The sequence below is a fragment of the Thalassophryne amazonica genome, chromosome 23 (assembly GCF_902500255.1).
Source record: "Thalassophryne amazonica chromosome 23, fThaAma1.1, whole genome shotgun sequence".
Classification (NCBI taxonomy): Eukaryota; Metazoa; Chordata; class Actinopteri; order Batrachoidiformes; family Batrachoididae; genus Thalassophryne; species Thalassophryne amazonica.
This window is the reverse complement of record NC_047125.1, coordinates 21,911,532-21,925,621: the sequence shown is the minus strand read 5'-3', so window position 1 is coordinate 21,925,621 and position 14,090 is coordinate 21,911,532. Positions and strand designations below refer to the sequence as shown.

Here is a 14,090-nt window from a genome sequence, read left to right as displayed (position 1 = left end):
GAGCCAGCACCAGTCTCATCCAACGGAAAAGTAACTGTCTTCTATGACAAAGTGATCCCAGAAGGAAGACACATCGAAGGAGGTGCAATCAACCCTGATATTGTCATCTGGAACAAGCAAGAGAAAAAAGCCAAAATCATCGATGTGACAGTCCCCAATGACTACGGCCTGAACTGAGCGGAAAGGGGAAAGATCTCGAAATACCAAGACCTGAAAAATGACCTACGAACAACATGGTCATTGAAAGACATCGATATCATCCCAGTTGTGGTGGGAGCAATAGGCCTGATGAAGAAGAACCTGAAGAAATACCTTGAGGCAATCCCCAGTCACCCAAGTGCACATGAGGTGCAGTTGTCTGTAATTAAGGGAACGATCACCATCCTGAAGAGAGCCCTCGGATACAATGCCAGCTCTGGTTAGGATAACTATAGAGTCTAGGGTGCAACTTTAGACCCCAGGTCTGGGGCCCATTGCACTCTATTAAAAAGACATCAAAGATAAATGAAAAAAACAAAAGAGTTAAACATATTCCCTGCTCATGTTGTAATAAACATTTTACATAGAAAAGACGACTGACACAGCACATGACAGTTCACACAGAAGAAAAAAATAACGATAAACCACCAAAAAAAACATATTGAAAGTTACAGCTAACCGATAACGTTCAGTACTGTCTTCAGTACACGCTCAGCTACTAACAAGCCGATTCTGAATTTAAACACCGTCAACGCTTCTGATAGAATCAAAGGCGATTACAAACCCAAAGACAGCCAATGAGTCAGCGCTTCTGTCTTTGTGCACCCTGCTATAACGGAGCATCATTTACCTTGACAGCATACAGTTGTCCAGCCGTGAGGCAGACATCTTGAACAGGAAAGCAGGTTTGACTCATGGTTTTCACTTATAAATCAAATTAATCTGGATAGAATAACTACATTAATGGCAACTCTTAAAATGTACAAACTGAAAATATAATAAATATCTGTTAATTTTAAAATAATTAGAGCCCGACCAATATATCGGCCAGCCGATATTATCAGCCGATATAAGCCCTTTTCAAAGTACTCACTATCAGCCAAACTTTTGCCGACAGAACACCGATAATTTCTCATAAACGGAACAGTTATTGAAATAACGTTTGTGTCGGCAATGTAAAATGTCCTTGCGCCGTTTGTCCAGTAGATGGAACACTGACTCCATTCAACTGAGAGCTGCTTACACCCTGCTTAAATGTGTTCATCACCAGCCCCCGTAGTTCGCTGTCACGCTGCACTGATCGGCTGAAAAATGCATACAAGTTAGTTTATAAGGATGTTGTTTGTAATAACTTTGCAATTACATTCACCCCACATTTCTCCCATTTCAGTTCAACTCAGTTTGATTAACTCAGTTTATGTAGTAATGTGTTAAATGTGCTTCATTGCGTCGGTCACGCTTTTTATTAAGCCCACGTTGTGTAGACCTTACTTATAGCATGAAAAACTTTTGTTTACTGCTAAGAGATTGAAACATTCAGATTTACTGGTCCTCACATGTTATATCAGGATCCATGTTTTCTTGTTAAAATGTTCTACCAGCACTAAAACCAACCTCTGCTTGCACTAAGGTTGTTTGAAAGTTTTTTTGTTCTTGAAAGTTGCAGAATAGAAGGAGTGTTGTGAAAATAATGTTTCCTTAGTGTTTGTGTTTCTTTCCTCTCACAATTACTTGTCTACAACTGAAAAAGTTGTAAAAAAGAGAGGTAAAAAAGAGGTACAAGATTAGATGTATTTCACAACTCTTTTTAAGAATATGTATTTGCTAATTTCACAAAGGTTTAATTCGTGATTGCATTTTTTGAACTTGAAAATTCTTCTCTGTTATAAAGTTAATCAATATGATGACAAAGCTTCAGCTTTTAGCTCATACCTTTTTTGTTAAGGGTCCAAAAAAATTTTTATTCATTTCAAATAATAATAATATCGGCTGATTTATCGGCTATCGGCAAAAAAGCCAATTTATCGATTATCTGCATTTTTTCATCCAAATATCATTATCGGCATCGGCCTCAAAAAAATCCATATCGGTCGGGATATGAAGATTTGAACATTAACACACAGATGCCCAAAGAGATTATGGGTAAAATGAGCATCCGCTCATACTGATTGGTTGACTCATTCATTCCATGTAAAATCCAACACAAGTGAATGCAAAGTGTGTGTTGGTGTTTACAAATAAATGTGCTTTTGTAAAATGTCATTTCTTCATTTGTTTAAAAAAGGCATTTGCAAAACCGAAAAGTCTGTTAAGTTGTGATTCAAGTCGACAGCGTGTGATATAACCAGGCGCCAGTAGATGGCAGTGTTCTATGCATTTTGACCCTGGTTATATCACATGGTTGTCGACTTGAATCACAACTTAACAGACTTTTCTGTTTTGCAAATGCCTGAGACAACTGGAGGTTTTTCACCTACAGAGTCTTGAATCTGTAAAATAATAATCCTCAACGTTTGGCCATATTAATCCACATGCAATTGGGAAATCAACAATTTGAACACAAAATACAAATTCTGATGTAGTTTAAATGGGCTGCATTTAAAAAGCGCTTTATCCATCTGCATTAGAAACTCAAAGAGCTTTAAAATTATGCCTCATATTCACCCAGACACATTCACACACCAGTGGCGCCTGGTGAAAAAAAGTCTTGGTGGGCCTGGTGTGCTTCCTTGCCTTGTCCAGTACAGGCATTCAAATGGATAGTCGGAAACTTCCTACAATTCCACAATAATCATTTCATGTCCTTCTCAAAATCAGCAGTTTTACAGATAAAGTTAACCATTTACAGCTATATTAGGCCTCATTTATTCTTTGGAAAGGAACAGTATCAAATACAATACAACACTCAAGTTCCTAAGCAAGGAACATTTCACCATTTGACACCAATGACACACACAGTACACCAAACTGTACTGCACGGCCATCATCTCCAGCTAATCAGATCATGGGGTTCACAATGACACCCCCTTAACAGAATAGAAGATATCACCAAATTTAGACTCTTTCAAAACAGGCAGTGTATATTTTGCTGGACCTGGCAAACTTACAGCTAGCAATGTTTTGCCGAATCTCCTAGCTGATTGGCTAATTCAAATGACGTCATCGGTACCAGAACCTGTGATGAAATCAGCTCAGGCAAAGTTGAACTGGACGATATTTCTCCGTACGCGGCTTGCGCTGTTTTGCCGGCCGTCTAAATTTATTCACAACGGAACAAGGCGACTGGAGTTTAAGATCTCCTTATTTCACATTCATGATAGTAGCTCGATATTGGTGATTTTCATTATTGAAAATTGGCATATTTTACCATTCACTATTTTCAGGGGTGGACTGATCGAAGGACACTGACAGAGGAAAAATAGGATAAATACACGTGCGGACTTCTGTATTTTTGTTTTTATTTTGTCTTGAATTTGCAGGTTTTGGACATCACAAATCTTAAGTTGCTTTCACACCGGGCGCGACGCGAGCGACTGCAGCCACAGGCTGCCATGTAATCCCTATGTAAGGACGCGTTTTGGCGCCAAACCGCGCAGCGCGACGCGATGGACGCGAGTGAAGCGATGCGAGTGAAGCGTTTTTGAGCTTTTTGCACATTTGTGGCGCGATATTGCGTCGCGTCACGTCGCGTTGCCCTCCTCCCCAAGTTCAAAAATCTGAACTTTTTCGTCTCGTCACGATGACCAATCAGGGACTGAATATGTAGTGACGTGGAGATGTCTGGAGTTTGACTGAAGATGTGAACATGTCCTGTATCTGGTAGCAGCCTGTGAGCAGGACTTATGTCTCTTTTGTCCTTTATTTCACAATCATGACAGAATTTTTGGAGTGAACAGCAGCACCACAGCAGCGGGGAGCGGAGTTGCTTTTTGTTTTTATTTTACGTGCGCGCGCGCGAATCGTCCTGAGATTATTTTACTTATTAACTACACAGCTGTATAATAAAGCAAATGGTTACTGGTTTCTAAGCACAATTATGACAGAGTTTTTGGAGCGAGCAGCAGCCCTACTTGCAGCAGCGGGAGCGGAGCTTTTTCCTTTTTTTTTTTTTTTTACGTGCACGCGCGAGCGAATCGTCTGTAGAGAATATCTTATTAATTAACTACACAGCTGTATAATAAAACAAACGGTGACTGGTTTCTAAACACAATTATGACAGAGTTTTTGGAGCGAGCAGCAGCCCTACTTGCAGCAGCGGGAGCGGAGCTTTTTCCTTTTTTTTTTTTTACGTGCACGCGCGAGCGAATCGTCTGTAGAGAATATCTTATTAATTAACTACACAGCTGTATAATAAAACAAACGGTGACTGGTTTCTAAACACAATTATGACAGAGTTTTTTGGGGGAAGAGCCAGCTGCAGCAAGCAGCGGAGTTTCTTTTTTTTTTTTTTTATTGTTTACATGTGCACGCGTGAACGGGACAGTTGATCCTCAAACTGGGTCCCGCAGAGGTGGAAGGACCGCTGAAAGCGGCCGTCACCCCCAGACACAGCTCCTGCAGCAAATAATGATACTCTCTGTATTGGGAGCTTTCCACAGCAACTCGGTCCGTGTGATCAAGGTCCGTCATGTTAGCTTGACTGACAACCGGAGCCGGCGAGCGGAATGGAAGCTCCTCCTATTTGATGACGCACCAGGGCGAATTTTCGCAGCGAAAGTCCACCCAAGCAGAGCGACACACCGGGCGAAGGAGGTGCGTCCGTCGCCTGGCGACCCACATGAATTTGGAGCGTCTGATCGCGCCTGGTGTGAACGCGGCTTAAGAGATTATTTCTGTTTACCATGGCATTTTGAATGTTTTATCATGTTAGCTACACAAAATGAGGCCACTTAAGGCCAAATAAAAAAATAAGTTGTTTATCATCCCCTCCCTACACAGAAAATTACCAAGACTGCAAAAATTATTTCCACCGTGCACAAAATTATTTCCACCGCGTGGCAAAAAGCGCAGGTGGAAATCATTTTGGCCGTGGCGGTGGAAATAATTTACCACGTTTTTGCTTTTAGTGTCCGAGAATCCCTCCGCCAGTAGGTGATTTTTCTGTTCTGATTCAAACAACTTTATGGCACCCAAAACAGCATTTAAAAATGAAAAATTAGTACCATTAGACAAGGACGTAGCAACACTCAATGCAGAGAGCGCCGCCATGTTGAAATACCCTCTATGATGACATCATTTGAACTAGCCAATCAGCGTGGAGATCCGGTCAAATATCGCTACGTGCGTGTTTGCAGAATCTGTGTTTGCAAATTCCTCAATTGACCAAAGAACATTATGTACATACTACAATGTTCACACCACCTTCCAAAAAGAGAGGTAGAGAGAGTGAGATGGGGGGGAAGTGCGTGTGTGTGTGAGAGAGAGAGAGAGAGAGAGAGAGAAAATTAAGGTAATATTTTGCATGAACATTACTGAGTGGAATGGAGGCAAAATAAAGAAGCGAGAATAACTTAAATTAAATAATTTGGCTAACTAATAACACCAAAATCTTTAAATTAAATTGGTTAAAATTATTTAAAAGTGTAGCGGACAAACCAAATTAAGTATACAAAACCACTTAATTAAATGCTTTGCTAAACTTGAGTTAGTCTGACTATGTGTCTCATGTGTACGCAGTGGCTGAGTTAGAATTTCTTTTTTAAAAAACATAGGGTTTTAGGTTTTTGTTTTTTTTTTTTTTTAACTGAGCAAATCATTCGTTTTAGACTGTGGAATACTCCACAGAATATTTCACTTCTGTGCACTGATCCTCATTATGTGTAAATTGAAATCAAAATGCCACCACGGCTGCAAGTCTGAACACTGTTACAAACAGCCCCGGCCTCCCCTAACCGTACTGGTCCGCTGTACCAATAAAGATCACAGCTTTGACACCCCCCCCCCCCCCCCAAAAAAACAAAACAAACAAACAAACAAACAAACAAAAAAATCACTTTCGTTTTATCTGAAATTTTCATCCTCATTTCCACACCAGGAGCAACATTCGGGAATACATCTTTACAGCTCGTCAGCTCACCTGAGCTGAAGTGGATCCAAAGGCGAGTCAGTCCGCAGCTGAAAACCTCCGAGGACATAACGACCAGGAGGAGCAGCAACCGTAAAGTCCCAAAGTTCTTCAACTTACTCCAGCAAAACACACGGAGACAAAAAAAAATAAATATAACCCAAACGTCGGTGGTGTTTCTGTTTCCGCCAAAAACAGCAGCACTTTGATAAATCCACGGGCGACCCAAGCCATTAAATCTGGCGATGCTGATTGGCCAAATATTTATTATATTTCCTTAGCAACCACGCACAATTGGCCCCATGGGCACCAGTTCTGGCGCCCACAAACCATTAAATTTGGCGATGCTGATTGGCCAAATATTTATTAATCTGCTTAGCAACATACACAATTGGTCATTTTGTGGCACTTCAAGGGCAGATGAGTGATCGTCCAAGACGGGAAATGATACATTCTCTGCTTCTGTAGGGGGAAATGCACTGTGGAATGAGAGTCAGTTGGTGGAAATGTTGTTTTAATAATTCAGATTACATGTAGGCACATAGTAAGTCCCTTCGGCTGCTCCCTTGTTTGCACTTGGGGTTGCCACAGCAAATCCAAGGTGGATCTGTATGTTGATTTGGCACAGGTTTTACGCCGGATGCCCTTCCTGACGCAACTCCACATTACATGGAGAAATGTGGCAGGGGTGGGATTTGAACCCAGAACCTTCCGAACTGAAACCAAGCGCATTAACCACTTGGTCACCACCCCTGCTACATGTAGGCACATATTAAATAAATCTGACATTGATAATACTTTTTAAAAATATATATTTCATAATTTTCCCTTCCACACCTGGGAGGGTGGCGCCCCAGTAGAGGTAGGCGATACCGGGAATTTTGGTATTGATCCGATACCAAGTAAATACAGGCCCAGTATCGCCGATTTCAATACCAATACCGATACCTTTTCATATTTAAGCTACATAGATCCAAAGGATCCAAAAGACCTAGGATAGAATTTCGTCAAACATTGTATGTGACAACAAAACACTTTATTATCACAATCAACATTTTTGTTTAAAAAATATCACTCAACACAACTTAAAATCTCCTGACAAACCACAATACAACTGTGCGCTGCTCCGTGTTGTGTGACACAGCGCAGCACTGCTCTTACAGACAGAGAGTAGACTTTGATGAATGTACGTGCGCAGCAGTCAGTGCGTGCGGGAGAGGAAAAAAGCTTGAGTATCGATCTTTTTACACGAGGATCATTCAATATCAATACCAGCGTTGGTATCGATAGTATTGATATTGGGATTGATCCGCCCACCTCTACGCCCCAGCGCCCCCTATGGTTCAGCTGCCACTGTCACACACTGATGTCACACGGGGAGCAACTACGGGATTAAGGACCTTGCCCAAGGGCTCTTGGTGACTTTCTGGTCTGGTTGGATTTTGAACCAAGGACATCTTTGGTCTGAAGCCCAACACTTAACCACTACACCATCACCTCCCTGTATTATTTTTGGTCCAAAGACCTTGAAAGCTTGGTTTTAAAAAGACGTTAAATATCTACTTGGCGTCAACTGTACAGAAAATTCTGACTATTTAACTGTTAATAATTGAAAAATCCTCAATGCAACGTAACTGGATTTAGTTGTTTTTTTTCATTATTATTATTATTATTATTATTATTATTATTATTATTATTATTATTATTATTATTTCTAATGTCTGATCCAGGAATTTTGTCCAGTATTGGACTGACACATCAAAATATTGGAGCAGTTCAAATGAAAAATTCTTTTTTTATCCTTTGAACATACACAGATTGTAACCACAGACCTTAAAACAGGTTGGAAAGAGCTTTTTTATGCTTTATTTATAAAAACACACACACACACACACACACACACAGTGACAAAACCAATACGTCTTTACGCTTTTAAATCCACACACATATGAAAGGTGATGGCAGCTGTGTGTCTGCCAGGGTGCATCAGAAAGTCAGGAACTACCAAGACGGACACGGAGCACCACGTGGTACCAGCTGACACTTAGCTGTGATTTTCCGTGTCCGTTTTGACTGCAGGCTTCCTTCAGAGGCAGGAAGGTCAGGGACTGAAAAGCCTTTTAAAGCCGTGCTTCAGAGAACGAAGGAGGGAGGATCGAAATACTGTGCACCTGGGGAAAGGCGGTATGGCTTTTCCATCTTTGATTCTTTAACATTTGACTCACTTCCTTATCCACAGTTGAAACTCTCAACTTGTGTGTTTATTAAGAGCTGACGTAACGTGAATTTCTCCACTGTGAGATCAATAAAGTCTTATCTTATTTACATTTCGCCGTGGCTCTCAAAGTCCCGACTCTTAACAGTTCCGGAGGAGCCGAGTCTGTCTCACACATACTTCTTATAGATTTCTATCTCTTTAGTATCTCTTTGTTTCCGTCCAAACCCATCTGGCAGTGGCTGATCTGATGCAGCTGTTTTGCTTTTCTCTTCATAACATCCGGATCAGTCAAAAATGCAAAATGACAGAATATATATTATATTTATCTCTCCTTTTCCGAAAGTCTGTTGCATGTTTTTGGCTTATATTGAGCTCTCCTCACACTTAGCCAGTGGCGCTGGTGAACTGTACGCCTGAAAGCGTGACAGCTCCTCGAGTCTTTTCACGCTGTCACCTAATCCATCCCTCAACCCATCGCCCACGTCGTCCCCCAACTCCCTGTCCTCCCTCTCCTGCATGCCCCTCACCCTTTCCTCTGTCCTTCCATCTCCTGCAAAAATGTCTTTGGTGAAATCCAGCTCCGTGCTGCTCCGGTTGCACGTGGAGCTGGTGTGCAGCACGTTCCCATGGCCATTACTGGGGTTGCAATGGATCAGGTTGTAGCTGTTTCCGTGGTGACCACCATTGCCCTGGATACTGTGCAGCGTGGTGCTCGTGGTGCTAGTTCCGTTGTGTTTTTCCATCAGCTGGAACCCGTCAGAGAGAAGACTGGTGCTGATTGGTGACTGTGGCGTGGCAGAGGATCCCAGCAGTTCCCGCCCCTTTTCTGAGGACTGTGAGTTATCCGGCAGGCGGTGGCCCTGATGGCCGAGGCTGCAGCGGCGGTTTATGTAGAACATGACGAACACACTCAGCAGCACACCAGCGCAGAAGGTGAGGATGTAGGTAGCCACGCGGTCACGACCTCCAGCCCTCGCAAACGATCCTCCTGCAATGGGGCCCTCTAGTGTCAGCTGATAGAACGCCCTGCGGCAGGGAACAGGGTCTCTTTTACCCGGCCACGCTTCCTACAGCAGAGGCAGGACAGAGAGCAGAGACGTGAAATGTGCGCAAAACAATGGAATTAGGTGTGGAGGCGGGTCTCAGGTGGCGGTGTTACCTGGCAGGTGCAGATGTATTTCCCCACGGTCTCCTCAGACACAGTCAGGTGAAGGTCAGAGTGGTGTTGCCTGGTGTGTCTGTGGGGAGGATGGTCCCAGCTACACGGCATGGAGGAGAGCTGGACGCATGGCAACACGAGGTGCAGTCCACTGGACACCTGGATCTCCGTGATGGACGGCGAGCACCGCCCTAATCAAATACAGCAGGTGTAATAATGTAGGTAAAACACACTTGGAATCAAGCAGGAACGTGTGTTCACCAAAATAAATTAAACTTACCCTCATAAATGTTGCACTTCTTCAAGGCGGCGTCGACAGTATCACCTGAATCAGGCCTGGAAACACAAAATGTTATCAGAGTAATTACGTCAAGCATGTATATTTCAAATAATTTTTTCATAATCAGGCCAACCAAAAAGCAGTTTTGGCCTTCATGCCCATCAGATCTAGACTTTGGAAATTAAAATAAATAAATAAAACCTCAGATGAAAAAAAAATTAGAAATAAAAATGACAAACTTTGGTGAGTCTCATACAAAATCCTTTCTGCGGGGTTTTGTGGACTTGTGAGTGCCTTACTTGATGGTAATGGTAAATGGACTGCATTTATATAGCGCTTTTCCATCTGTATCAGACGCTCAAAGCGCTTTACAATTATGCCTCACATTCACCCCAATGTCAGGATGCTGCCATACAAGGCGCTCACTACACACCGGGAGCAATACGGGATTAAAGGCCTTGCCCAAGGGCCCTTAGTGATTTTCCAGTCAGGTGGGGATTTGAACCCATCACCTCCCCTAAGGTGTGAGTTTTAAACCTGGAAAGGATATATATATATATATAGCTATAGCTATCCCGTGTTGCCCATGGGGATCCACGGGATAGCTGACATTTTTCAAAGGTGGTGATAAATTCTGGAAAGTTTGTACAATGAGTTGGAATGGTGTGCAAGTCCCAAATGTTTTTAGGACCTTAGACCTCAATCATTTTTAGAAGAAGAACTCAACCCATTTATTTCCTGTTAATTACGTCATTTTTCTATGCTAATTTACTGTCTTAATGTATTTTCTTGTTGTCATGTACACACTATTATTATTATCTTAATTATTATTGTCAGTGTTGTTATTATTATTATTTTATTATTACTTCTATTTTGTCATTTGATTTTTAAATGGACCACAATGGAAAAAGGTGTTTTCACTTTCTTGTGTCATCCATATATTTTTAATGTATTTAATTATATTATGTACTTACACTGAACTGACTAAATAAAATCACACACGCTTTTAATATAGAGATGACTTACCGCCCCCTGCTGGAATGGCGTGTGAGTCCAGAATGTAATTAGCAACGTCCATCCTGGACCCAAAATACATAAGCATACCAAACAGCAAATGTCTCCCCAGTTTCTTCATGATCAAAGTTACATGCATGCACACAAGCAAGGATGGGTCAAGGATGAACGTTGCCAACAAGGGAAAGTTGATAGGACTAATATTTTTGGAGAAATTAGCAATATTAGCTAACAACAGTGAACAATGGATGTGCTGCAATGTACCATGGGAGTTTAGGGTTTTCGGGTTTTAAATGTTGTTATTGTAGTTCATGTTGGTTTAATGGTGTTGTTAGTGTTATTGATTTAATGTGTTTTTGTAGTTCAGTTGGTTTTGTCAGTTTAGGTAAGTCTCAAGCCAGAGCAGCTTCTGAGAAGTATCAGGCCGGGTAGTGTGTTTATTAGCATTGGCTTAGCAACGCTGGATAAAGAGGACGGCTTTCGGACTGTTGTTTGGCAGAAGAAGCTGCGTAGGGCCTGATACCTGGTTGTGGTACCCAGATCACGGTCGCCACTGCCAACTGTGAACTGTTTTTCAGCCTTGGACATGCCTGTTGATTGCCCTCCAAGTCCACAGGTGACTTCTACCCCTATATCCAGGCCAAAAAGCCATGCATTACTGATAAGGGACTCTATGACCCGCAAAGTTACATTATAAACACCACATGACATTAAACGTATTCCTAGGGCCACAGCACCCGACACTGACTCTCACATTAGGGTGCTGACGTTGCACAAGAATAGTCAGCAAAAAGAACACAACACTTGATATAGCCACATAGTTATTCATGTTGGCAGCAATGATATGTGTCGGCATCAATTAATAGTCTCTGGTCCCTTCCCCTCCCAGGATAATGATGAGGCATTTCGCAGGCTGATGTTGTTGAATAGGTGGCTGGTCTGAAGCTGATGCGGTAGATGTTGTTTTGATTTCATTGTTTTCTGTTTCTTCCACTTTGTGAAAACCTTGCAACTGTTAGAATGGCCTAAGCAATGGGTCACCCCCCTGAGTCTGGTCTGCTTGAGGTTTCTTCCTCAAATCATCAGAGGGAGTTTTTCTTTACCACTGTCGCCTGTGTGCTAGGAGTTGGTAAGGTTAGACCTTACTTGGATGAAGCGCCTTGAGGCAACTTTGTTATGATTTGGTGCTATATAAAATGAAATAAATTTAAATTAAATTCATGTCACCGTTACCATGAGCGAGATAAGTGTCATGTTGCCATTACCATGAGTGAAAAGGATAGTGCGTTTGATGTCTTCTGCCACCATCTCTGTTTGTAGGTGTGTAAAAGTAAAAGTGTGCGTGAGTGCATGCAATTTTGAGAACGGACAAACTGGGGAGACCTGACATTTGCCATTTGGTATGCTTATGTATTTTGGGTCAAGGATGAACGTCGCCAAAATGGAACATTGATAGGAGTAATATTTGTAAAGAAATATTATCTAAAATCACTGAACAATGGACATTGATATTTACATTCTGGACTCACAGTAATCCAGCAGTGGGCTACCTATATATTAAAACATGCATGCGTGCGTGATTTTATTTAGTAAGTTCAATGTCAGTACACAATATAATTGTAAATATGTTAAAAATACATGGATGACACAAGAAAGTGAAAACACTTATCTCCATTGTGGTCCATTTAAACATCAAATGACAAAATAGAAGTAATAACATAATAATAATAATAATAATCGTGTGCATATGATAACAAGAGCCTAAACAATTTATAAATACATTATAAAGTTTATATATAAAATAAATTATCTAACAGCTTTAAATTTTAAATAGGTATGACATTGTTTTGAAGTTGTGCATTCATTCCCCTGTATTACTCACTCAGCCTCTGTGGCTGTGCAGGTTTTTTCCGCGTTGCTCCACACACAGCCCAGTCCGCTGGCTGCAGCACAAACCTTACAACTGTTATACACAGCACAGCCTTCAGCCTGCACGCGAGCCAGAGACCGAGGGCTGCCCACCAGTGCCCAGCCCTGCACACAACAAAAAGAAAGAATTTTAAAAAAGCAAAGCTCATGTTTCCAAGTGTGCTTTTGTGTTTCTATTACCTTATACAGTAATATATTGTTGACAGGCTCCTGTGCAGTGAACAGCGAGAGCTCCTGCAGTAAGGTGGCTCTCTGGTCCACTACTGCCACCCGGTGGAGCTCCCCACGATCTGCAACACAAGCATGTAGTCAACAACATCCTGCATTTATAATGTTCTGTTTCACACTGTCTTGTTCTCCTCACCTGTTCCAAGGTGCAACACTGTTCCTTTCCTCGCCTTCCCGCTGCCGCTCCGCGTCACAGCCAGTTTGGTGTATGTGATTCCCTGCCGGACCAGCAGGGGTGCCGTGGCGACACTGTTCTCCATCAGCGGGTGATCTCTCACAAAAGTCAACACCTTGTCAGGGAGTTTTAAGGATGAGTCACACCCGTCTGCCTTCAACGCATTGTTCAGGCACTATAGACAGCAGCAGGATGAAGAGGAAAGAAGATTTTACCAATGAAACAAATGTTATTAAATAAAGTTGCCAGTTCTCACTGTTGGAGATTTCAATGTTGTGCCATAAAATAATTTGGGAGTTGACCTGGCCAGGTCTTGGTGCAGGAACAGGTTCAGGGTTAATCCAGGAGTCACAGTTTTTCTTCAGTTCCTTAAAGGGTCCATCCATTACCACACTAATGTCAGACAAGCTGAAAACGCAGACTGCCGATACTGCCTCGCGCTCCCTATGACAGACACACACACACACACACACACAGAGAGATGGCATCATGTCCCAGATACTACATACAGTGCATCTTAATATTACTAAATATTCACAGTGCTTCACTTTTTCCATGTTTTATGTTACAGACTTATTGCCAAATAGATGATTTTTTTTTAACTCACAATTCTACACACAATACCCCATAATGATATGTGAAAAAAGTTGTTTTTTAAAAGATTTTTACAAATTAATAAAAAAAAAATAAAAAAATGAAGAAATCACAAGTACATAAGTATTCACAGCTCAGGTACAGAGACATCCATTCACCATTTGTCATGCATAGTTATCATTACAGGGTAACATATGTCACATGTCATAGAATTCAATGGATGTCGACCTTATTTGACCTTTACTTTGGAGGCCAAGCATTCAAGACATTCAAAACTATTCAATTTATTAATCCTTTTATTTCAACTAATAATTTGCATATTTTGTTTTTACTGAAACTGGAACAACTTTAACTTTTGAGCCCTGTACAAACTGAAACTGACCTTTGTCTCAATTTTTGCTGTTTTTACCCCATAACTCCATAACATTCAGTCATAGTTAGTCCTAACTA

At 41.6% G+C, this 14,090-nt stretch overlaps 1 protein-coding gene across 1 annotated transcript in view; it reads right to left on the bottom strand.

Moving 5' to 3' along the window:
- Positions 1-8,477: 8,477 nt before the first annotated feature.
- sema4f (sema domain, immunoglobulin domain (Ig), transmembrane domain (TM) and short cytoplasmic domain, (semaphorin) 4F) overlaps positions 8,478-14,090 on the bottom strand; it is a 79,670-nt gene continuing 74,057 nt past the window's right edge. The window contains exons 9-15 of the mRNA XM_034164154.1: positions 13,349-13,490; positions 13,008-13,221; positions 12,824-12,933; positions 12,597-12,748; positions 9,701-9,756; positions 9,421-9,611; positions 8,478-9,328 (exon numbers count right to left, since the gene is read on the bottom strand). Coding sequence (XP_034020045.1) covers positions 8,624-9,328; positions 9,421-9,611; positions 9,701-9,756; positions 12,597-12,748; positions 12,824-12,933; positions 13,008-13,221; positions 13,349-13,490 — 1,570 coding nt within the window. The 3' untranslated portion in view covers positions 8,478-8,623. The remainder of the gene's footprint in view (positions 9,329-9,420; positions 9,612-9,700; positions 9,757-12,596; positions 12,749-12,823; positions 12,934-13,007; positions 13,222-13,348; positions 13,491-14,090) is intronic.